This window comes from Diadema antillarum, unplaced genomic scaffold, assembly GCF_040938485.1.
Source record: "Diadema antillarum isolate AM-2024a unplaced genomic scaffold, OU_Dant_1.0 scf00000024, whole genome shotgun sequence".
Taxonomy (NCBI): Eukaryota; Metazoa; Echinodermata; class Echinoidea; order Diadematoida; family Diadematidae; genus Diadema; species Diadema antillarum.
The window spans coordinates 1,193,171-1,219,279 of record NW_027270913.1 but is presented as its reverse complement, the minus strand read 5'-3'; the positions used below and the strand labels follow the sequence as shown (position 1 = coordinate 1,219,279).

Below are 26,109 nucleotides of genomic sequence, written 5' to 3'. Positions count from 1 at the left end.
ACCCCAGCGTGAGGAGTACATCACCCTTACTGACCCTCGACTGTCTCTTCTGACGGGAGATGAGGAGGAGACAATGAGTTACGACGAGAGGCTGCAGTACAAGATCACCAATTTCAGGTACTGTAGGTGTTACCTCTTCCTCTAGAGAAATGTCGGTCAGCTTGTACCCAACAGTTACAACGGCTGAGGACGAATGGTTGGGATATATGCCCTTATGGCCTAAAGGAAATATTCAGACAGCATGGGTTTGTTCTTTGAGGGTAAATGAATTTAATTTCTACTTGAATTCCTATGCAAGCATCTATTTTCTGCATCAAACAGTTTGTGAAGAAATAACTGGATTTTTTAACAGAAAAAAAAAAGCTTTGTATTTATTTGATCATACCCCATGTACAAGAAAAAATAAACAGGAATAAGTAAACACCTAGTTATTTCCCATATTTATCTATCTATCTGGATATCTACTATATAGTCTCCAGCTCTCTGTCTATCTCTCTGTTTATCTATCTATCTTTTTGTGCGTTATGTAGATTAAGGGAGAGAAAGCTTTGAATTAGCTGTTTAATTATTTTGTGTGCTATATGAATCAACCAGTGTGCATTCATAATATTCGTACGATACCAAATTTCTGATACAGTGTCTATGACAAGAGCACCCATCTGTGTGCGTTCGACGGAGGCTTGATTGAGAAGAACAAGGAGCTCTACTTCAGTGGCTACGTGAAGCCAATCTACGATGAGAACCCGAGCAACGAAGGAGGCATTCCCACCAAGAAGATGGGGCCCATCAATGAGTGGTATACAACGGGATTTGATGGAGGAGAGAAGGCCCTCATTGGCTTCAGCACAGGTCAGTTGCGTGGAGATGCTTACAGTAGGTAGTTACAGGAGAGTAGAACTTAAACGAATTTGAAAACTCAGTGTTGTGTATCATCTATTTGATAAAATTTGTGGAATTCTTATAATGCAAAGGTACAAAAAAAAAAATCTTACAATGTGTAATCATCAGATGCATATAGAAATCCAGTAAAATAGAAGTTTTGCCAAGTGTGGCATTTTTTTTTTTGTATTTAACAATTGACTTTTGATGTAGAATTAACTGTTGAATGGATTTTTTTCCTTTTTTTGAAAGGGGGTAATGGGTATTCAGAAACTCCAACCTTAAACATCCCATACACTGGGGATCCTCCTGGCTGAACCCCATAGTAAAAGGGAGACTCTGACCACGCAAACATGCACACAATATTATGTGCACAGTATGCGCGCAAAGTGTAACTGGTGAAAAAAAAAATGCAGGAAGTACATAATAAGCTAGAGACACACAGCTATAGTGGAAGAAATTCGAACTCAAGGGGAATAGCGAGACATTTTGTTGAAATGGCCTCAATGTTGGAGATCTCCCGCCCAAAAAACAAGAGAATTGGAGTCTCTTAGTAATCAACAAATTGAGAATATGCTGAAGATTTAACCCTAAAAAGACTGGGCTATTTTGGTAGCTCGAAAGACTGGGGGGGCCTAAAGGGCCCCCCCTTAAGATCTCGGCCGTGGATCGTGCGATCGCCGCGGAAATTTGCACAATGGTAGTGTGCGATGTAATCTACAAGATCGTATATTTAAATTTTCCAAAATAGTCTTCTTTTATTTTATTTTGATTAATTATGCTAATTTATGCGAGAAATCAGACTTTTTTATCTAAATCAGTAAATAAAACTCCAAAAGTGCTCATTTTTGGTCTAGATATTCTTTGTAGCATTCTTAGCAAATGTGCTTGAAAAAAAATTCGGTATCAAAATTAATTTCTTATTTATTTTATTGTTTTATGAATTTCTTATGTATTTCTTTGTTTTTTCGACCTTTTGTTTTTGTTGTTTTTTTCAGCAAAATTTGTGGCAGACCCTTTTTGAAGCATAATACCACTAAAACAAATTGATTTTAGCCATTGAGAGTAAAAATAAGCATATTTATATGAACCATGTGATAAAACTCAATTTGTATTGACTTTGTACACAAAATGACATTTTTGAGCCATTTTCGGTCTCACGTGCATGTATAAAAAGTTATGTAACTTCAGAACCATACCCCCGGGCGTCACAAATTTGGTGTCAAAATGTGCGGGAAACTCGAAAGAAAAAAGTCATAGAGCATCGCGGCGAGAGCATTGCGTGTTGCTGAGTAATCGCGCGAAATGTCGAGGGGGGGCCTTTTAGGCCCCCCCCCCCGTCTTTTTAGGGTTAAGGATAGCATGATTACTACTGCCAAATAATACAATGTCATATAATCATCCCCAGCCTTTGCCGAGTACATCGTGATGAGCCCCAGTGAGGAATACAAACCATTCTGGACAGCTGTACAGGAGAAGATCTACATGAGCAAGATAATGATTGAATTTCTCCAGAACAACCCAGAGTCTGTGTACGAGGACCTTCTGAACAAGATTCAGGTAAAAGACTGATCCTAAATGTCTATGATGTTTTGATCTCAACTTGCATTCATGCAGTCTTTGCTGTAGGGTTTCACTTTGCCCTTATATAGGAGCTCAGGTGTGCCTATGCTGCTATTGAATGATGCAGAGTTACATACATCTGGTATCCAGTGGATTGAATTATGACTTGTCGCACTAGGGTGCTAAAAAGCCTGTGAATGTTGATGTTCGATATAGCTCAGTTCACCTAAGAGTGATTACTGAAAAGCAATAATCTGGTCATAATTTGTTCATTTAAAGATAATAAAAAGTTTTGGTACCTCAAAAGCTTCCCTGAATTTCCTTGTCTTGGTTTGTGTTTCGGGTTAAAGTACGTTGTCTGTGAGAATTACTCGCCCCAAAGTGCTCTCATGTCTTAGTAATCGTGCAATAATGGTTTCGTACCAGAGCAGACGCTGTACAGCATCGATAAATATTGTACGAAACCACTGACTGCGACCAGCAGCGTGCAGCCCATTGTACGCATAGCTAACTGCGACCAGCAGCCCCATACGCAGAGCGTAATGGGGCTTCGCATTGTAGCATTCAGGATCATGACAGAATTAGTATCGCGGGTAAATGTCAACTTAAAATCCAAAAATTTCTTCGATTTGAAGACTTACCAATTAAGTTGAAGTATTGAAAACAGGCTTCGAACAACGTTTGGTTCTGCCGATAGTCCCTTTCTGTTCGAATTGATGACTGAATGTGACTCGGTCGAGAGGACCTTGGGAGAGCTACATACACTGGATACTATGGCCAGCACATGCGCACACAAACATCTTATCCGTTCTGGATTTGAAATTTGTGCGCATGTGATGACAGTGTTCGCAGGCACTGGCTGTAGTATTCAGTGTACATTGTACTGTATGTAGCTCTCCTAAGGTCCTGTCGACCGAGTCACATTCAGTCATCAATTCGAACAGAAAGGGACTATAGGCAGAACCAAACGTTGCCCGAAGCCTGTTTTCAATACTTCAAGTTAATTGGTAAGTCTTCAAATTGAAGAATTTATGGGATTTTAAGTAGACATTTACCCTGCGATACTAAATCTGTCATGATCCTGAATGCTACAATGCGAAGCCCGATTACGCTATGCGTATGGGACTGCTGGTCGCTATGCGTATGGGGCTGCTGGTCGCAGTTAATTGCATGATTACTAAGACATGAGAGCACTTTGGGGCGAGTAAGTCTCACAGTGTTAGTTATATGAAAGGTACTTTAACCTGAAACACAAACTAAGACAAGGAAATTCAAGGACACTTTTGAGGTACCAAAACTTTTTATTATCTTTAAAAGCATTGCATGTATCTGAATTTTGTCACACTGTTGAGCTGCTGTAAAGATGATTAGATCATCTTAAAGTAGATCGTACAAGCTACATTGCCTGCTTGCTAAGAGTCCCATTTCATGCAAACTTTGGTCATGGCTTTACACTTGTCAATCAATAGATCCTAGTGATATGTTTGGCCCTGGACAAATGGCTGAGTTACAAGTTAGATTAGATCCACAAAATTTTGGCATTATCTGCATCTTAGGAAGTCTTTTACATAACCTATCTTTCTACAGTTTTGACCAACTACACATGTACACGTCTCTTCACAGGAAGTATATGTTAATGTTTATTGATTAACCACCAGACCACCGTGCCTCCAGATGACTGTGGGCGCTTCACGGAGGACTCCCTCCTCCGCCACGCCCAGTTTGTTGTGGAACAGGTGGAGAGCTACGACGAAGCGGCCGACTCAGACGAGGTATTACTCATCACCACTCCCTGCATGCGTGACCTCATCAAGCTGGCTGGAGTGACCCTAGGCAAGAGGTCAGTCAAGTGTCCATTGTGTCAGCAAACACAGTAACTGTTGTTAAGAGTGTGAAGTTTACCATGTGCATGTCTTATGGAAGGTTTTGTTGGTTAATCTCCCTTGATGGACTGTGTGTAGAGAGTGCAGGAATTTCAGGGTCCCACAGAGAATGGGTTAAAGGAACTGAACTCTGCACTTGTATGTTTCATGTGTTGGACAGGTTGATTGGCCATCATCACAAGTGAAGATTGACAGGTGGAAAGTGACAGGTGGTTTGCGGTGTTATGGAAGAGAGGTCAAAAGGGCCTTGTTGTTCTGAAAGTCATGTGGGAAGAGAATGGGATTCTTCGCAGAATGTTGAGCAGATTGCAGTCCTCGCTGTTAAAAGGAATGTCTTATTTTTTTTTTAAGGTTTCAGAGTATTTTAGATTCATGTCAGTCAAATATCTCTCTTTATTTAATCTTTTGAGCTTTGTTCCACAATATGAAGAAAATGAGAATTACAATAATATGATGTGAGCAAATGTCACTTGATGAAATGTACACTCATGTACATGAATGAAGGTGAGATTAGATTATTTTTACACAACAATGTCAATTATTTTCATATGTATCTGGGATACTAAAGTGAATGATCATGTTAATTGCCACTTGAGGTAGCATTAGATGATATTAGCTTTGGGAATATTGAGAAGTTTTGCTTCTTACCTGTTGATCTGTTGTTTCTGCAGCATTATTTCTGTTATTATATTGGAACCCTCTTTGATGTGTCCGACTGTACATTTGCTCAGTAAACTTGATATGCAGTAACTATCTTACTGACTACATTTGCTCAGGAAATGTAAAATAATTCATTGATTATAACCTTGAAATGTTTGTCACAGACGTGCAGTTCGCAAGGCAGCCACCGTCAAGAAGGAGAAGAAGCCTACCCACACCATGGCAACCGTGACCCCCCTGGTCAGTCACATCTTCGATGCCATTTTCCAGGACCAGATCGCTGATGAGATGAAGGCATCGATGGGGAGAAAGCAGCGATGTGGGGTCTGTGAAGTAAGTGGTTATTAACATATAAACCTGCAGGGTAGGCAAATGGATTTTGCCACACTTCTACAAAAATACTCCCATTGTAGGTGTTTATCCAGCAAGAAAGAACTCAAATCACATGCCCATACTCATTACCTCTGTCAAGGAAGGAGTAGGTAATTTTATCAGCGTAGGTGTGTCTGTTTACAGAATAACTCAAAAAGTTGTCAACTGATTGGAATGAAACTTGAAAGAAAAGTTGATGATAACATACAGTCAAACTCGGATACCTCGAATTCGTCGGGACTGAAGAAAATGGTTCGACGTACGCGAATTTCGAGGTACGCGTACGTCGAATTTTCTTCGACTTATCCGATGTTTATCGATGTTCGACGTTTATCGATGTTCAACATGGTGTCTGTTATAGTGCCTACTGATTGTTTGCATGCTTGTCAATTTGAATTGAATCAACTTTTATATGAATGAATTGAGTGAAAATCGGAAATGAAATCAAAATTTCAGAAATAAAGATTTTGGTGGCCCGATCGCGCCACCAAAAAAAAAAAAAAAAAAAAAAAGTCGGATGTTTGCCTTTACTTTTGAAAATGAACAGCGGTAACAATTGGCTCCGTATAAGATGCTAAAATAAATGTCAGAGGTTTGCGTTTAATTGTGGAAATAAATGACGGTAATATTCGACTGGGTATGATACTAAAATAAATGTCGGATGTTTGCTCATACTTTTGGAAATGAATAACGATAAGACTCAGCTCCGTATGGTGCTAAAACTAATGTTAGATATCTGATTTTGCGTTCGGAAATGAATAAGGATAACATTCGGCTCCGGAAGACGCTGAAATAAATATTCTGCTCCATCGTGTCCATATGATGCTAAAATAACTGTCTGATGTTTGCTTTTAAATTTTCAAAATGAATAACAGTAACATTCAGCTGCGTTTAATGGTAAAATTAATGTTTGATGTTTGCTTTGACGTTCGGAAAAGAGTAACAATAATATTCAACTCCTTACGATGATAAAATAAATGCTGGATGTTTGCTTTTACGTTCGAAAGTAAATTGCAATAACATTTAGCTCCGGAAGATGCTAAAATAAATGTCGAATGTTTGCTCTGATTTTCTGAAACGAATAACAATAATATTCAACTCCGTACGCTGATGAAATAAATGCCGGATGTGTGCTTTTACGTTCGAAAGTAAATGTCAATAGCATTCAGTTCCGGAAGTTGCTAAAATACATGTCGAATGATTGCTTTTACGTTTAGCATGTTTGGAAGTGAACAGCAGTAACATTCTGCCCCATACGATGATAAACAAAAATATTGGATATTTGCTATGGTACATTTCGAAATAAATATCAGTAACATTCAGCTATACGTTTGATGGTCCAAAATGTCTGATGTCTGCCTTGACGTTCAAAAATGAAAAACAGTAACATTCGGCTCCGTGCGATGATAAAATAATTGTCAGATGATTCATTTCACTTTCGGAAGTGGACAGCAGTAACATTCGGCTCCGTTCGATAATGAAATAAATGTCGGATGTTTGAAATGAATAACGGTAATATTCTGCTCCGTACGATGCAAAAATAAATAACAGATTGTTGCTTTAACATTTGGAAATGATTAATGGTATTAATCCGCTCAGTTAGATGCTAAAACAAATAGCGGATGTTTGCTTTCACGTTTGGAAATGGATTAGGATAGCATTCAGCTCCGTAAGATTCTAAAATGAATGTCGGTTGTTTGCTTTTACATTTAAAAATGAATAACGGTAACTTTCGGCTTTTTACAATGCTAAAACAAATGTCGGATGCTAACAAATGTCAGCAAATGCTCCCATTTTCTCATTTCAAACGTAAGTTTTGACCTCCTAAATATATGGGCATCAACTTTTATAATAATCTCTACGCCTATTTGTCAAATCTTAAAACACAGAGTAAGATGATTGAATTTTCTATTCATTTGTTTTAGACATGGGCATCTGTATCACTTCAATAATGCTTAATATTAATTTTTCTATGTTTAGTAGGACCGATTTACTTTTTCTAATGTTTTTCCTGATTTTTTTTTTTTTTTTGGGGGGGGGGGGTTCACCAGATTTTACTTTCGACCACCAGAAAATAAAAATCAATGATATTGGTGGCCCGATAACAGTTAGTGCGGAGCCCTGTGTATTCTATTCTTCATTGTGATCGGCCTATACTTCCAGATTTTCATAATCGCATTGCTGGAAAAAAAAAAAGTTTCAGTGCTTGCGTTCTCGGGGAAGTAAACTTCGTGAAAGGCAAAAAAAAATAGTTTTAAAAAAAGGCACTACGCAGGAGATTGATGTTTTGACAGTGGAGCGTGATTAATGGCAAAGATATAACTGTCAACGTAAGCAGGTGCGCCCCGACGGTTGAGAAATCTACGCGCACGGTATGACTGTCTCCGTCAAAAATCAAAACACAGTGGTTAAAGGGAAGCAGTCCCGAGATTTTCACTGTACTGATAATTAAGAAGAGTAAAAAATATAAACTTTCACCAATTTATACGCTTGGACATCAAAAATTGTCTCCGTACGCGATTTTTGAAAAATAATTCCTGCAAGCGATCGTGAAAGAGCCGGCAAAAAGATGCTACGTAGTGCATGCCCTACTCACCAAGTTGACAGCCGTGCCTCTAAAAACCAATTTAAGTGTTCAAATGATTAGTTGCAATTTTATCATATAATGTGAAAGTTTGTGGTTTTATAATTTCAAACAAAATATTTCAAGCTTAGATATATATAATTTACGAAAAATTAATATTGTAAACATAAATTTATAACCAAATATACCATGAACATGACATCAAATAGGCACGGTCGTTTTCTAGCTTCCGTCCGTGTTGCATACTTCTTAGCGTAGAAACCACTCTCGCGCGCAAATCCTTACCATACCAATGTATACATACACAGTACACTCGACTCCGTCCAGTCGATTTTGGCATTCAAACCGAAGATAACCTGTGCATGAGAGAGTCGAATTCTTCAAAGAAAATATTGTTTGTATCTCAATATTTCTGTAAGTAGTCAGATAATCGCCTTTCCTCGAAAAAAAAATATGACGTGAGCCGGGAAGGGTAAACACAGGGGGTCGTAGGGATATGATTTCGCTCCACTTTGCCGTGCATGTCCAGTCGGCACTGGCAGCAGCTAGCTCAGTGGCACTGTACTGCAGTCCAACCCCGGCTGCAGGCCCACGGTAAATTAAACATAGCTAGCCACTTTCCTTACCTCTCTACGCTTTTTTCCCTCGGTTCTCTTCGAAGTCGATGCTCGAGGTGTTTCTGTTTTATAACTCATGTGAGCAAATGGTCAGGATTGCATCTGGTTTCAGGAGTTTTCTCGGTTTATAACCGAGGGCCACAGCCTGCCAGTCCACGTAAAAACATCGCTTCACAAATTGTCCACGCACAGGTAGGTCACAACACGATTTCGAGATTTTGTAGGCCCTAAGTTTCTTATGTTCGGCATCGTTGTACCGATATTTTCCAGCCATACAGCTCACCTTTCACGATACTTTTGTTGGTCTGGGACGGACAAAAGGATTTTCCTGGGAAATTTTCTGCACGATTCGAGCAAAACTACTGATGTAAGATAGCCTGACCAGACGACGCTGAATGCGGTCGCCCCTGTAGTGTACTAGCAGGCCTGTGTAGAATCGTTTCTACCTACAAATATGTACACTCTGTACGTACTATAGAACGTGCATGAGCGGCGACAGGTAGGGCTGCAGCTGCGCTTGAGACTGGAAAAGTGCGAAGGGCAAACCGCGTACGGGGTGCGTACGCGTATCTACAGTAGATCTATCATCTAGTTGTACCGTCCACACGTGCGAATATAATACACAATACATACACACACACACACACACACACACAACGTAGAAACAATGTCAAATACGAGTCGGAGTAGCCACCGACGTCTTCATGCATCCGGGTAAACTAGGGAGCGTACGGATAACGAGCAGAACACGGCTGGGAAGAGTTGTGCATCGACGACGTATGACTCTCCGCCAAGACTTGCTCATTAGCATATTCACCATGCAGATTCACACTTTTTCAACCAAAATGTACGAGCTTATTTGGTGATTTTAAAGTTTGTTTTTGGTGAAAGTAGTTCATTGGAGGTACCAACAACAACATATTTTTTTAAATTTCGTGAGGACTGTGTCCCTTTAAAGAAAAGCACCCGATGGGGCAGCGCGTAGTGCTATCGTAAGCACTCCATTGGCACGGGTGCTATGTGCATACCATGTACATGTGTTGGTAGGTGTTGGGGATTTTCCTTGTCAGCTGTGTATCGGGTATTTCTTAATTGGGCACGCGATTGTTCTGGTCTCAGAATATTTACAATCGAATGTGAAAACATTTGTGACATGTCTTCGCTGTCCACGCGCGCTTAATCGGAGATGCTGAGTGATGTTTGCAATTTCAATTCGAGCAACATGCTGGGAAAAACAATAAGTTAATAGAGATCGGGACATTAGATTTCCCTTCGAGGTAACCGAACTTCGAGTTATCTTTTTCGAGCTACGCGAATTTTAATACACGGAAACTCCATAGGAACAATCGGGACTTTCATTTTGCCCCCGAGGTAAGTGATATTCGGCTTATCCGACGTCGAGGTATCCGAGTTTGACTGTATTAGAAACAGATGATACAATTTTGGTAGAGATCAAGGGATTTTTATGAATTTTTGAAGGATTTCTTATTATATTAGCAGATAGGGTCAATGAACTTGGGAGGGTAAGCTGCGCATATTTAAATGGTTTGCATACTTTAAAGTGCATGTTCTGCTCAGGTGAGGCACCGCGTAGCTGGAAGCTGATGACGTAAACAAAAGGCTTCTACGTTCTATACTGGGATGTTGGTTGATCTTTCAGCATGCGTGTATAATGGGTGGAAATGAGCTGCTTGGCAGAGTTCTGCGCTCTACGAGTGCTTTCCTCTCTTTTACTATGTTTTGTTTTGTTTGACTCAAACATTTGATTCTGGTTTGTTTGATGTTACCATTTGCCTCTTCTTAGGTAGTCATTGTGGCATATTTATAGTAGTAGTTTAAATGGCTGAATGCTAGAATGTTCAAGATGGTTAGAATGATAGTGCATGGGTCATTGATAGATAAACTGAAAACTCATTCTTGAATTTTCAGTTTGATTTAACAATTCTCGACATTTCTCTTTGTTTATTCGCTTGGTTTTGTTTTCCTATGTTTATTTTATTTTTTTCAACTCTTCAGATTTGTCAAGCCCCTGATTGTGGGAAGTGTGTGGCATGTAAGGACATGGTGAAGTTTGGTGGGTCAGGGAAAGCCAAGCAAGCCTGCAGCCAGAGAAGGTATGTAAGCAAAATTTGGATGAGCTCCAGTGGGTCATGAGGAAAATATGGGAGTAAAAATATTGATATGCCTATGATTAACATCTTCTTGCCAAGTAATTCAAAATTCTACAAGAACACAATGCATTTGCATTTTAAACAAATGCTTCAAAAAAGATATCCTCAATTTTGTGCCATGTTTCATTACGGTTACAGGAGCACAGCTGCAAATGTTACAACATGTACTGTAATCTGCATGCTTTAGTATTAAAAAGGCGAAATCAAAATAAATCTCAGATTTTGTCTGAGGAATATGTGCTGTGTTTAAATAAATGATAGAATTAGATATGAAACCTGTATTAATCCAACAGAGAGCTCCATGAGACGATCCAGACTTAGGGTGTATTCTCAGAAAAATAAAACGTTAACCCAAAGATTCCTATCTTGCTATGCAATCTCCCTTGCTGTCTTTCACACAGGTGTCCCAACATGGCAGTAAAGGAGGCAGATGAGAATGATCTGGATGATTTGGAAGACTCAGACAACAAGGAAAACATTGATGAGAGGAAATCTAAGAAAGGCAGAAAGTTGGGCTCACCTCTCAAAAAGAAGAAAAGGGTAAGGAATATACACATACTTTAAGTAGCTGATAACTAGACTTTCTGACCTCTACCCATGCCTTTGTAAGTTTTGTTATTGTTTTTTTTTGTCATGGAAATAGAGGAAGTGACCATGCTAATGCTCTTTTTCTTGCAGTACGTAAGAGGCACTTCAGTACATTGTTCTTGTAAGAAGCAATAATACGGATTTGCAGTTCAGAAGGAACATGTTTAGTTCTGAGAAGAGTATGTGATATGGAGTGAGTAATTTTCTAATACATACCACCTTCCCCATCCCCAGGCAAAGGTGACATGGATTGGAGAGCCATCAGAAGTGACAGAGACCAGAGCGTACTACACAGCAGCAATGATTGGAGATGAAAGGGTAGGTTGCAGCATTAATATCTATTGCATTCGGGACGACAGACAAACTATTAACCCTAACCAGTCGGCTTTTTTGGGTGTTCTGTGGCCGGGGAGGGGTTGATTCAACCCTCCCCCCCCCCCCCCCCCCCCCCCCCCCCCGAGATCTCAGCCGTCGATCGCGCAATCGCCATGAAATTTGGCACGTGCATTAACTGTGGCGTAATCTACCAAGCTATACAAAAAGAAATGGAAATTTTCGTCATAATAATCAATTATGCTAATATATGCATAAAATCATACATTTTGCTCTAAAAATCTGAAATTAAAGCTCCTAGAATCCTAATTTTTGGTGAAAACATTCCTTGTAGCATTCCTAACAATGTACTTGAAAAAAAAAATTGGTATCGAAATCAATTTCTTATGTATTTTATTGTTTTATGAATTTCTCTGTTTTTTGGACCTTTTTGTTTTGTCATTTTTTTCCACAAATTTATGACAGGACCTATTTCAAGCATAATTATGCTAAAATTAATTAGTTTCAGCCTATGAAAGTGAAAATAATTATATCTTTATGAATAAGAAGAGAAAACTCCATTTGCATAGACTTTATACACAAAATCACGTTTTTAAGCCATTTTCAGTCTGACAGGCATGTATAAAACATTATGCAGTGTCGTAGCGGTATGCACAATTTTCGCGAAAATGGTATCAAAAGATGCGCGAGACTTGAAAGTAAAAAGTCGGTGAACGGCGCCGTCAAAAAATTTCGCGCGGAGGAGTAGTCGCGAAAAATGTCGGGGGGGGGGGGGGGGGTTGATTCAACCCCCTCCCGGCCTTTTTAGGGTTATGGTTTATGTTGGGGTGTGTTCGAGCGCTCTCCTAAAGCAAACTGAACTATACTGTACCCGCAGCAGAGGAGTGCTGGAAGGCTCCTAAAGTCTACCATACTGAACTGAACCTAAGCAAAAGTGGACCACTTTCCAATGTGCTCCGAAAATGTTGAGAATACCAAAAGTCTGCATGTGAAAATGTGCGTAACATGCACATACGTACATCATAATGCAAAGAGTTCATTCTCTTCGTTATGGACATCTGTAAGTACTGTAATTTAAGCAAGCCAGGTGAATGACCCTCTTGCTACAAAATGCGTGACCCCGTCTACAAATAACTTATTAGGTACACTTTCTCGACAGAGCTCTCGGATGCTCCAGATCTGGCACAGGTGTTCTTGTGGTCTGGTACACACCACTTTCAGTAGCTTGAGTGAAAACAAACAGCTGTGAATTGCCTGTACATGTGCTGAGCTTGAGCATGAATGCAGTGCACACAAGCAGTGTACGAATCTATATGATGAAACAGACGACACGGTAGTGTGTTCACAAACTTGGACTGTTGGCATGCAGAATTCTTGATCCACTGTTCTTTTTCATAAATCGTAAAATTTCTTGCAGCTATCAGAAATGTTAAGATGGACCATATCTGATAATTTGATGGAATTTTGAAGGCAATTTCGGAAGAAAAGTAGGTAATTGTGTGATGCTGATCATAGGTTTGTTTTCACTCCAGTCACTTGTCTCATAAATGCCTGGATGTCCGACTGTATGAATACTGAAATGATCTGAATCCAATATGTAATATGGCCATATCCCTGAAGACAGAAAACAGCTGTAGGAACACAATGAATCTCTGGAAATTTATGCAGTTCAGAATAATTATCAATTTCAGCAGTGTCTAGTGACTCCTGTTATGAGCATTTTGATTTGGTTTGATTTTATCTCGGTGTTCAAGATGTTCTGGATGAATTCACAGTAGATAGATCCCAACCAGGGTCCAATTTTGATTGACGACTGACATATGCTCTGTGCAATGTAAAGATATTCTCTTTGACTGACAAAGCGGTAAGGCAATTTAGGGATAATCAACTCAAAAGCATTTTCATACACGTACCTTTACTTTAGAAGAATAATCTCTCTGCAGTAATGATTCATATAATCTCAGCTGCTTTCAGCATTTGGATGAGGTAGATGGAAGACTTCGCTTTGAAGGAGGAGCCAGGGCTTTTGGTCTTTGTCTTATTTATATGTTGTTGTTTTTTTCATTATAGTGAGAGTAGCACTCGCACTTTTGTAAGAACTTTTCAACACTTTTTACACTGCATGGTACATCTTTTCTGGTGTCTGTCCCAATCTGCCAGGTTGAAAATGGTGACTGCGTTCACATCCATCCAGATGATCCGACCAAGCCTCTTTTCATTGCCAAGGTGGTCTACATGTGGGAGGAGAAGGAAGGGGAGATGATGTTCCACGCTCGCTGGTTTGTGTGAGTTAACCACAATCTTTTTGTTACCCCCTCCCCCCACTCACTCACTCACACAAACACACACCCCATTATTATCACCCCCAATCCTTGTGTTTGACATGATCTGTCAATATAATAAGCGTAAAACTCAGCTTTTGTGCAGTTAATGCTGATAACAGATCGAAACACTGCATCTTCTAATTCAATGAAAGCTGTTCTTGATGTGTTGGTAGGGTTCAAGAGTGTATTTTGAATGTCTAATCATTAAATATGGAAGTCAGAAACTGACTTTACTGTAGAAGGAGAAACATATTCTCAGAACTTGAGAGCAAGAGGCTTCTCTGTAAATTTTCTAGATCTTGTTTAATGAGAGTATACCGAAAATTGTTCAGTATTTTGGTCTTCTATTTATATTTGGGGACAGCCAGGACTGCAAGCCTATAGCCCGTGTCATGAAGGATTTGTGTTTATAAATCATGACTTTGGTTACTCCCCAGATATGGTTCTGAGACTGTGCTTGGGGAGACGTCTGACCACCTGGAGGTCTTCCTTGTTGACGAGTGCCAAGACACGTACCTCGCCTCTGTCAATTCAAAGTGCACTGTCATCTACAAAGCGCCCTCGCCCGACTGGCACATGCTTGGTGGCATCGATGACCCGGAGTCGGACCGCGTGGTCAAGGAGGATGATGGAAAGACGTTCTTCTACCAGAAATGGTATGATCCCGATCTGGCTCGCTTTGAGGACGAGGAGGTGCTGGAACGGCCGGACTCTATTCCACCGCATCGTTTCTGCAAATGTTGCCTGAAGCTAGAAAAGATAGAAAAGGTTTGTGGGTCAACAGTAGCTTGAACTTTTGTGTGTCCCTGCTCATAGCTTTTACCTGCCATTAGCTATTTTCTGTGATTTGATTTTTTTTTCAGGTGATTTTTTTTTTCAGGTGCATTTCGCGCAACCAGAAACTAGCACGAAAATAAAAGTACATGAACATTTTTGCATGCCATATGTTCTGGTACTTACTGCCTTGACTCCGCGGAATTAAAAACACACGAAACTCTTCTTACCGGGCTCAGCGCGAAAAATTAGTAGCGCGAAAATATCAATTTTTACAGTATAATCAAAACATCTGTGGCAGGCAGGACATGTCAGCTAGTTTTCCAGCTGGTAAATATACTGCAATGAGGGATAATAAAACAAAGTTATTAAACATAAATGATATGGTGACTGAAACACCAGCTTCACTGTATCCATGCCAGAGGACTTGTCACTCTGTGCAGACAGGTCACCTTCCCATTAAGGCCACAGGTATGCTTCTATTTAAGTGGCCGTCTTATACAGATTTGACTGTATTTTCACTGTAAGAGAGTAATTATGTATTCTTTTTTGCAATCAGGATGAATCTCCAAGACCAGGCACGAAGGCAGAAGTGCAAGACTCAAAGACACTGTACAGGTAAAGGATCACACCAAAGTTTTGTGTTTCGTAGAGTCTGCCATCTTTGAAACCTCTGTGTACCATCATCAAATGACAGAACAAGCATGCAAGCAAAGCTGCCAAGTCCCCCTGATTCTCTGGGAACCTCTTGATAAAATGACATATATTTTCTTCATATCTCAATAGGAGAATATGAAAATATTTCTGATTGAATTATTTTTGCCTGTTGATGTTCATTTAAAACCCAAGTATATCCCAGAATTCTCTTTGGAATTCCCCTGATGTTTTGATGTGTGAATATTGATAACCCTTATGCAGGTAGCTAGTGAATTGCCATGTAAATGTGTTGGTACCAGTTGGTCAAATAGCCTCTGTCTCCTAATGTGTATAGGAATGATGTGGGATTGTGTGTTGGTATTTTTCACATTTTATGTTTGTTGAGTTTCATTGTCAAGTGAAGTAATTTGTGTGGAGGAGCAGCCTCATATGGATATGACCACAGACTATCTGCAGGGTCCTGGTTCAAACCCATTGGTAGCAGCATTTGTGCCAAAATGCCAAAGTCCTTTTTAAGGGGCTTGGAGTACTTGGCTCCTTGCTCAATTGAGAATTAAGTGTTGACTGCAGCTTAAGTTGAGATCAACTATTTTGTATTACATCTCATTAAGAGTGTGATTCCAGGACTTTGTTGTTTAATTTGTAGACAGTGGAGAGAGTTTGTTGATAAACTAAAGAGATGTTGAAACCTGCCCTGACAATGTCTAACATGTAGAAGCTATGTTCACACCAATCATGTCATCAAAGCTCTGTCAAACTAGAGGGTAAAAAAAAGATTATAGCCAAAAAGAGAGACAATCAATGACAGAGGTTAACAAGTGTCCTCAAAGCAGAAAAAAGATGAATACATGGTGGTTTAGAGAATATCGGATAAAGACCAAAAAACAGCGCTTCTTAACAGTTCCCAGCAAACCATTCTCACTGAAACTTGACCTCAGCCTTTTCATATGCTCTTTGCAGTACCTGTCACTTCAAAGGAGTGGAATACCAAATAGGAGATGGTGTTTACCTCCTACCAGAGGCCTACTCCTTCAACATCAAGCAGAAGGCTCCACCCAAGAAATCTGTCTCCAAAAAAGATCTGGTAAGTCTTTGCAAGAGCCATTTCTGTGTGATCATAGTATTCCTCCCCATCTTGTGTAACTCAGTGTCATTCTATAATGGATTGGCCATCAGTTTATTGTGTGGTTTTATTCCTGTCTTGATTTGTTTAATGTCATGTTGTGTTCTGTTGTGAGGTAGGTGTGTTTGCAGATTCTGTTGTCTTTACACACTGAAAAACTGAATGAGCTTCTGGATGAATTCAGTGGGAGGGATTCTAATGGATGGGTCTGTCATAGAATTTAATGCTAATGTCAACCATTTTAGACCATGTTAGACCATTTTAATGCATTGCTTCTTATATTTTCCACTTGAAGTAAGATAGATAGAGGGACAGTTATCCTCCTTGGGGTCAAAGGGTTAATCCTTCCATCTCTGTCTCTTCAAGGATGAGGATCTGTACCCTGAAAACTACCGCAAGAGCTCAGAGTATGTGAAGGGCAGCAACCTGGAGTGCCCGGAGCCCTTCCGGATCGGTCAGATCACATCCATCTACACCACCAAGTCAAACTCGGTGGTCAAGCTCAGGGTCAATAAGATGTACAGACCAGAGGACACTCACAAAGGGCGTGGCGCTGCTCATCAGTCTGATCTCAATGTCCTTTACTGGAGTGAAGAAGGTTAGCTCTTCCAACTTGATATGTCTGTTTGTTTTTGCCATACTTGAAGTCTTCAATCTTTTTTGTTCAAACTTCAAAACTCATCACTTTCTTAACCTGTAAACCATGCTGTGCTTTTTTTGTTTTCATGTCTTTTTTTTTTAAATAGGTTCTAGTCAGTCTGACTTGCAGTTTAGAAATACCTCCCCATTGACATAACTCAGTAATATGACTTAATCATGAAAGATCAAATATTAAAGTTAATTCAACAAAACAACTTGCTGCAATAAAAGTTCAGAATTTAAAGATTAAGTATTTTGTCCTTTTGATAGTTTGCACTATTTCTAACAATCATAAAAGTACATATGTAGGTAATGTGTCAACAACTGACATTTTGACAATCTGAATCAAATGATTTATTTGATTTAGGTTTTGGAAAGTCTAATGCTTATTAAGATATGTAGAATACTGTATGTCAACTTAGACTGTGCATGGGTAAGAAATTGTCATGTTTGCAACTTCTCTTTAACCTTTTTTGATGTGTTTAGATGCTGTGGTGGAGCTAGCCTGTGTTCAAGGAAAATGTTCTGTTGTCTATGCTGAAGACCTGAATGAGAGTGTGGAGGAATACAGTATGGGTGGTGCCCACAGGTTTTACTTCAGAGAGGTGAGAGGTCATTCCCCTCGTAGAATGACAGTGGTGACAGAAGCCTAGTGGTTGATATTCTTGCCACAAAGCTACCAGTTGTGATATAATATGCTCATTTCACATGTGTGTATTTATGATGTTGCCTGTGTTTGCTGTGTACTTGGTATATATCACAGTGCTTTTATTTTTTGCAAGTCAACTAATACGTGTGAAAAGAAGAACTCCTGTAATAAAATATTGCCTTCCAATACAAATAGGTTGTTTATTTTCTCCAAGATGGGAAATTGCTAATTTTGATTTTGAAAATTAATAGTATTTCTGTGTCATTCCTTCAATGAGGGTCAGGCTTGCAAATTCTGCCACTTTTAAAATTGTCTTTACTAACGTGTACTTTGTGAAATTCATGGCATATACAGCAGCTATGTTTATTTATGGCTAACCGTATGCTATGAGTTTTGTAGATCATCGTGTTTGTTTGCACTTTAATCCTATAAAGGGAAGAAAAATATGAAGTAAAGAGCATAGAAATATTATGCACCATAAATCTGCACGCTGTGCTGTAGCCATTTCAGTTACTATTTCTCATTCGGAATGAAATGATCTATTCATGAAGACATGTTGGGATGCTGAAATAATTATTGTGCAGTTTAAGATGTTTCTTTCAATGTTTCCCCTCCTCTCCTCTCCCATAGGCCTATGACAGTGAGAGGAAGACGTTTGAAGATCCACCTAGTAAGGCACGAAACACAAAGATGAAGGGGAAGGTGTGTTTCACACGTCCTTGCATTCAATTTGTAGTTATGTAATCTTTGTCTCTATCTCCTGATTTTATTTTCATGGAAGGAGATCCAGATTTGAAAAAAAAAAAAAGAAAAAGAAAAAAGAGGACCTAAATGCCTGTACGACTCAATCATAATTTTGATTCTGACTGAAGAACCAGTAAATGTTCATCAGCCAGTACAACGATCAATATTTCAGTCAACATTTCAAACACATACAAACACAAGTCTATAGCCTTGGCCAGCTTTGAAGACACCTATTGGCCTTTGTCAGACTCACTTGCTATTAACAAAAAAGTTCTTACTTTACCTTTCCAGGCTTTTTATGCTGGGAAAGTATAAATGGAAAGAAAATATATCATGTCCGTTTACTGAAAGAAAATTTTGAAAGTTTTTGCTGCACAGTAAATTACATTGAATCACATTAGATTCCATCAGAATTGTTAAATTGTCTGATCGTTATTCACTTCCTCTACTATGATTCCTTGCCCAACAGTGCCAAGCTTCCAAAGTACAATGTAGCAGCATGGCAATGGATGCCTTCATGTGTTCATATGTTACATGTGTCATTCTTTGTCTGTTTCATCCAGGGCAAGGGGAAAGGAAAAGGCAAAGGAAAAGGGAAGTCTAGCAGCGAGAAGGCAGAGGAGAAACCTTCTGAGGACGTCTCCTTCAACAAGTTGCGCTGTCTTGACGTCTTTGCCGGCTGTGGAGGTATGTGTGATGTCGGGATGCATGCCTAACAGCTGTAATATCTAGGGTGTCTAATCATCTCTCGTACCACATTATCAATAGTTATATCCCTTTCTCTCTTTGCCCAGGCTCATTTTTCTATTTTTGTTGGATGACTGTTATGTGCAACATACATCAGTTAGGGATAAAGAAATGAGTGGGGTTCTCTCTGTGGCATATGACCTGTGTGAATCTTTGGCTATCTTCCCTGAGTGGACAATGTAATACTGGTTGTAGTTTTTACCCCTGTAGATAAGTGATTGCTATTACAGTGAGTGTAAGTGAAAGTATTACCAGTAAATGCAGTGTGACCTTGTGCTGGAAAAGTAACCAGAATACTGCACACTTGAAGAAATAGGATATCTTGTCTGTAACATTGCAACAACATGTTTTGTTTATTGCATATTTGGACAATAGCATCTTTGTTTTGATAGAAGAAACACACAAGTACTTCACTTGTTTTTAATGTCAGGTTATTCCAAAGGCTTGGTTCAATCCTGGGTAAATAGATTGTAAACTCATGATTTTAGTAGTCCTCCTTGAAATGATATTCACACCTCTCTTCCTCTGCAAACTCCTTTACCTCTTGTCCTGTAGGTCTGTCAGAAGGTTTTCACCAGGCTGGTATCTGTGAGAGCAGCTGGGCCATCGAGAAGGAGGAGCCCGCGGCGCAGGCCTTCCGACTCAACAATCCAGGCTCCATCGTCTTCAGTGACGACTGCAACGAACTTCTACGTCTAGTCATGCAGGTGTGGGTTAGATCAGAACATTCCTGCCAGCTCGTAACATGCCATCCAGATCATGAGGGAGTAATTCCCAGTTGGAAATAAGAATTATGTGACCTTAAAGTCATAATTTCTGTGAACAGCTATTTATGTTCAGAGTATGGGAGATGTCTGATTTTTTTTCCCCATGTATTCATATTTATTTCTGTTTGGGTAGGATGCTATATTAGGAGGTATACATTTATCGTTCGGGAGATCAGAACTTTAAGCAGTAGCTGGTACTTAAAGCAGTAGCTCGTACATTGAACCTCACCTAAGTCAACCTCACACAGGTTGAAAAATTGGCTAAGTGGAAGAGAAATTTTACCATTGATGGATATGAATATGTGCTAATTCTTTTGTATAAAGTAACATTTCACAGAAGTCAAAAGTTTTTCTCTGATCCCATTGGATTCAACTTGCATTGGCCCTGATTATGAAAACTTTTTTTTTTTTGTGATCTTGATATCCAGGGTGAGAAGACGAATGCTACTGGCCAGAAGCTACCTCAGAAGGGAGATGTTGAGCTGCTGTGTGGAGGACCGCCATGCCAAGGGTTCAGCGGGATGAACCGCTTCAACTCCAGAGAATATTCCAAGTTCAAGGTGAGCTCAACAACTCATTTTTCGCGAAAAGTCTGACCTAGCAACAGCCTGGAAGACTTCTCTACATGGTGAACTAATCAGTCATTGTGAAAAGTGATCAATTTTCTTCCAACACTCTGCAGAATGGACTAGACATAAATATCGACAGACTCTTTCATGTTGATCACAAGGGTGAATGAAAAAATTGAACTTGAACTGTGCCCATGATTATTTAATACCAGTCCCTTGTGTGTGCAACCTGTTCACAAGACCTGTTCTACAGGATACAGACTGTTAACCAGACTATCTGGTTGTCCTGCAAACATTAGATAATCATTTGTTTTTGTTGTTGTTGTTTTGTCAAAAACTAATGACAGGATTTACAATCACCTGTCTTTTATTGTTTAATGGAATGTTAGGGTAATTGACTAAATTCCCAATATGAAAGTTGTCTTTTCCATTTCTACTCTTAAGATGAACATTCGCTGTTTCTTCCACCTTTGCAGAATTCACTGATTTCGTCATACCTGAGCTACTGTGACTACTACCGACCACGATTCTTCCTCCTCGAGAACGTTCGTAATTTTGTGTCGTACAAGAAGAACATGGTGCTGAAGCTTGCACTGAGATGTCTCATCAGAATGGGTTATCAGGTTTGAAATCAGGTTTTGTTTTGTTTTTTTAGTCTGAATCATTAACTTGTCACTGCTTGTACCATTTACTTACTATACCAGTTGATAGTCTTCTTCTTTATCGGTGGTAGGAAAAGGCTGTCATAATCACACGCATGTGGTGCATTCTGTAAATGCAGCTAGATAAAGACAACTGAAAGTACCATATATATTTATACCCTCACAAGTTTTCATGTATGTTATATATGAAACTCAGAAAATTGTTGTTTTTAGCTAATACAAGAAAATGCATGTTCCCATTCCAAGATATATCAGAGTTAACAACATTTGGTTTTTAAGACAAGTTTCATTTTTATACTGCTGAAATATGAGATGTTTGTCATTTTTGTACATGAAATTATGTGAAATTAAGAAATTATGAGAGCATGATATCATCAACTTGCTGATTTTAATATTCAAAAGAACTGGTCAAGAAATGTCTTCCAAAAATATGTGAAATTTCAAAATGTCATATTTTCCTTATTTCTTATCTGATTTTTGTATCATTCTGTAAGGAATATTTTTCTCTTTGTTTTGAACTTTTTTGGGGGTGGATTTCCTCTTTAAGTCATGGACAAGTGACGTGACCTTCTGTTTTTTACCATAGTCACTTTCATCATGTCTCTCTCTGTTATCACGATTTTTGTTTTGGGGGTTTAGTGCACCTTTGGCATTCTTCAAGCTGGCCAGTACGGAGTACCCCAGACTCGTCGTAGAGCTATCATCCTAGCTGCGGCTCCAGGCGAGAAGCTTCCAAAGTACCCAGAGCCCCTGCATGTGTTCGCACCAAGGGCCTGTCAGCTGAGCGTCATGATCGGCGATCGCAAGATCGAGTCCAACAACCTTTGGTCCCAGTCTGCACCCTTCCGTACCATCACCGTCCGGGATGCCATGTCCGACCTCCCGTCCATCAGTAACGGCGCCAACAAACTGGAGATCTCGTATGACGGCGAGCCGCAGTCTGCTTTCCAACGCTCGGTGAGACAGAGGTTCAGTAACTCAGCAATGTAGATCAGTCCTCGTTTATCACCAGTGCCACGTATATGTATTTACAGATTTACCTAATCTGTACACCACCTGTTCATGCGAACTCATTAAATATTTAGTTTATGTTATACACTGGCAGAAAAGTAGTGGCTACTATGACATATATACACTGGACAGCAAAAGAAAGTACCCACTTCTGTCAAAAGGCTGCACACAAAAATTCACCCCCTAGAAATATACAATTTTTGTACAGAGGTGTGCTACAATGCCCCTTTACTTATCACATGCACATAAGCAAGTGAATGTCTTCATAACAAAGAAGAACTTGACATGCACAGCATCTTGGTCATTGAATCAAAAGTCCCACACAATAGCACTTTCCACCATGCAAAAATGGCCACTGAATGGATGACATTTTTAAACAGCCAATATGTCAAAGTGAACACCTGTTTTGTCAATATTATGTTAATGAGTGTTTTCTGTATTTAGGGATGCTATCCTTCCTGATTATGCTTATTCTCAGAATAAAATCAGTTAGCTCTTTGGACTGGACATTACTTTACTCTGGTCTAAGCGAGCTTCCATCAGGAAAATTATGCCACATCTTGTAAGGCTTGTAAGGCTCATTCTGTTGCATTTTGTGACTTTTGATTCAGTGACCAAGATGCTGTGCATGCCATTTTTTTCTTTGTAATAAAGATAATCACTTGCTATTGGGTATGTGATTACTAATGGATATTGCAGCATACCTGTGTACAAAAATTGTTTATTTCTAGGTGGTGAATTTTTGTGTGCAGCCTTTGACAGAAGTGGGTACTTTCTTTTGCTGTCCAGTGTAGATGTGAAATGTTTCCTTGCATTATTCTAGCTTGTTTGGTTTGTGATAATCGGTCATTGAGGTAATCTATGTCTAATTACAAATCAAATCATGAAGCTTGGACAAAAGTTGTGATTGAACTTCCAGATATCAGATTTGCTCTTATATGACAAAAATGTTACCATTTGCCTTGCAAATTCCTGAACGCCAAAACTGGTACCTGTACTTATCTGTCCTACTTAAGCTTGGGATGATTTAGTTCTCTCTATGTTTTCCTGAGTCTGTTGTTTGTTAGTAGTATAAAGAGGATGCATGGGTTTCTCCAAATAAGGAAATGAGTACCTCTGAATTATATTTTGGTCGACAAAAGATTTGCTGAAAAACATGTGCTGACCCACCTGTCTTAGATCCGAGGTAACCAGTACCAGCCAATCTTGAGGGACCACATCTGCAAGGACATGAGCGCCCTTGTCGCTGCCCGCATGAAGCACATCCCGCTGGCACCGGGATCAGATTGGCGTGACCTTCCCAACATTCCAGTGACACTTCGCGATGGCACCATCTGCAGAAAACTGTGAGTATTCAATAGTCAGTGATTTTCTGTGTCTTGCTCAAATACCCAGTAAAGGCAACTCCCCTTAGACAACTTCCCTTTATGCAGTATCGACAGGGAAATCAGAGAAGGGAAAAGATGCATGTCTTTAACAGTATCTTATTGATAGTCTGTGAAATATTAGTGTCATTATGGTGTCAATGATTCTAGATCATAAAATTTCCCTAACTTTTGGATGAAATGAATGGAGATTCCATTGGCATATATCCAGCAAAGAAACAAAAACGACCCTTTGTGATATATCTTGCAAAGAAGTTGACTTTTCTTGAAATATATGAATGTTGAAGAGATTACACTTAGACTGCAGCCCCCCCCCCCCCAAAAAAAAAAAAGATGCAAGAAAAAAAAAGATGCATCATGCAAGAATATCTTTGTAATTATTTGAAGGCGATACACCCACCGTGACAAGAAGAGCGGCAAATCTTCGACTGGTGCCCTGAGGGGTGTGTGTTCCTGTGCTGAGGGAGATGCATGCGACCCATCGGATCGCCAGTTCAACACCCTGATTCCATGGTGCCTGCCCCATACGGGGAACCGCCACAACAACTGGGCAGGGCTGTACGGGAGACTGGAGTGGAATGGCTTCTTCAGTACCACAGTAACCAACCCTGAGCCAATGGGGAAACAGGTGAGGAAGACACTTCAGATGTTAAGATGAAGAATACATAGAGTAAGGCGCAGGTAAGAGTTTACTCAGAGGGACTAAAATCTGAAGACTTTGGTGAATGTGTCCATTCCTGTCGATGCCACGCTTGTGACAGGACAGCTTCCACTCTTTGTATGTGTAGACTGATTTTAAGAAAATGAATCAGTTTAGCACATTCTGTCATATGGTGAAGGACATGCCATGTACATACAGCAATTTCAATCCTTTATAAAGATAAAGCACTAACGAAGCTCTGGTGAAAAGGATTAATCAGTGGGTGGTGACTTTCAAACATTGCCTGTCATATTTTGTGGTTTTAGTGTACAAGTAGTATATGTGTGCTTCAGATTGAAACTGATATCAGATGTTTCAAGTGAGAAGAAATGCCTGATTTTGTGTCCAGAGAATTGCTTGCATTGTACAGAGTCAGCAAAGACATGTAACTAGCTGCATGATAATATCTAAATAAAGATTATTTCTGTATTTCCTTGACCAGACTGAAGGGCAAACTTGTTTACCTATTTTTTTTTTTCCTGCTGAATTTTTATAGGGGCGAGTTCTACACCCAGAGCAGCACCGTGTGGTCAGTGTCCGAGAGTGCGCCAGGTCCCAGGGGTTCCCAGACACCTACCGCTTCTTTGGCACCATCCTGGACAAGCACAGACAGGTGAGAAAGCAGTGCTGGCCTAGATAAAGGGAAACAACATCCTTATCAGTGTATAAGACGTAATTATGTGTATCATCTAACCCTACATGATTGATTCATAGCGCAGTCACTGCATGAGACACTGCTCATGTGTGTAGGGATGTGAGAGTTCAGAGTTTAATCTGATTGCAGTCTTTTTTTTATGCCTCCGCAACGAAGTGGCCGGAGGCATTATGTTTTCGGGTCGTCCGTCCGTCCGTCCGTCCGTCCGTCCGTCAGTCCGTCCCGTTTTGTTTTTGTCGATATCTCAAGAACCGTGTGGTGGTTTTACATCAAACTTGGTATGAGGGTATATCCTTGGGGGATAATACTTTGTGTGGATTATAGGGTCACAGGGTCAAAGGTCAAAGGTCAGATGTTATTTTTGTGAAAAAAAATTGAAATTTCATGTTTTTCTCCATATCTCGCAAATGGTTCAAGGTATCTTCATGGAACTTAGTATATATGCTTGTACTGATGGGCAGTGATTATCTAGGGAAGTTGGGGGTCATGGGTCAAAGGTCAGGGGGTCAAAGGTCAAGGTCAACTCCTCAAAATATCACTACTTTCCTTAAAATGCAATATATGCCTGAAGGTTTTTTTTTTTAAACTTGATGTATGGCATATATTACCCAATATATATATTTTTGGGGAAGTTTCTTGCCAAAAGGTCAAAGGTCAAAAGGTAAAAGGTCAAGTGAAAGTGCTAAATTGCACTTTTTCCTCCATATCTCGAAAGTAACTCAAGGCATCATCATGAAACTTACATATTTATGCATGTTCAACCTAACAGTGATTCTCTTTGGAACTGTGAGGTCAAAGGTCAAAGGCCAGGTTTAGATAATGCTATTTTCCCATTTGATACTGAAATTATACTTTTTCTCAATACCTTGAAAATTACTCAATGCATAAACTTATAAAAGGGTCAAAAGTCAAGTAAAAATCATCAGTTCCCCAAATACCTGCACTCTGACATTTTAATCATTCATCCAATTGAACCTAGTTCTAGGAAAGTGAACATTCAGCACATTTGTGTCAAACCTGTCATTTTAATATTTTGCCAATTGTGTGAAACTG

The 26,109-nt window shown here is 39.6% G+C and overlaps 1 protein-coding gene across 1 annotated transcript in view; it reads left to right on the top strand.

Moving 5' to 3' along the window:
- The window catches only part of LOC139732382 (DNA (cytosine-5)-methyltransferase PliMCI-like), a 37,066-nt gene that overhangs the window by 10,237 nt on the left and 720 nt on the right, over positions 1–26,109 (top strand). Inside the window, exons 9-31 of the mRNA XM_071643251.1 lie at positions 8–117; positions 638–849; positions 2,288–2,439; positions 4,101–4,282; positions 5,150–5,318; positions 10,575–10,672; positions 11,131–11,269; positions 11,552–11,635; positions 13,811–13,935; positions 14,412–14,742; positions 15,308–15,366; positions 16,366–16,489; positions 16,895–17,126; positions 17,654–17,772; positions 18,447–18,518; positions 19,124–19,247; positions 19,863–20,014; positions 20,503–20,634; positions 21,120–21,266; positions 21,945–22,262; positions 23,496–23,662; positions 24,089–24,329; positions 24,898–25,014. Coding sequence (XP_071499352.1) covers positions 8–117; positions 638–849; positions 2,288–2,439; positions 4,101–4,282; positions 5,150–5,318; positions 10,575–10,672; positions 11,131–11,269; positions 11,552–11,635; positions 13,811–13,935; positions 14,412–14,742; positions 15,308–15,366; positions 16,366–16,489; positions 16,895–17,126; positions 17,654–17,772; positions 18,447–18,518; positions 19,124–19,247; positions 19,863–20,014; positions 20,503–20,634; positions 21,120–21,266; positions 21,945–22,262; positions 23,496–23,662; positions 24,089–24,329; positions 24,898–25,014 — 3,606 coding nt within the window. The remainder of the gene's footprint in view (positions 1–7; positions 118–637; positions 850–2,287; positions 2,440–4,100; positions 4,283–5,149; positions 5,319–10,574; positions 10,673–11,130; positions 11,270–11,551; positions 11,636–13,810; positions 13,936–14,411; positions 14,743–15,307; positions 15,367–16,365; positions 16,490–16,894; positions 17,127–17,653; positions 17,773–18,446; positions 18,519–19,123; positions 19,248–19,862; positions 20,015–20,502; positions 20,635–21,119; positions 21,267–21,944; positions 22,263–23,495; positions 23,663–24,088; positions 24,330–24,897; positions 25,015–26,109) is intronic.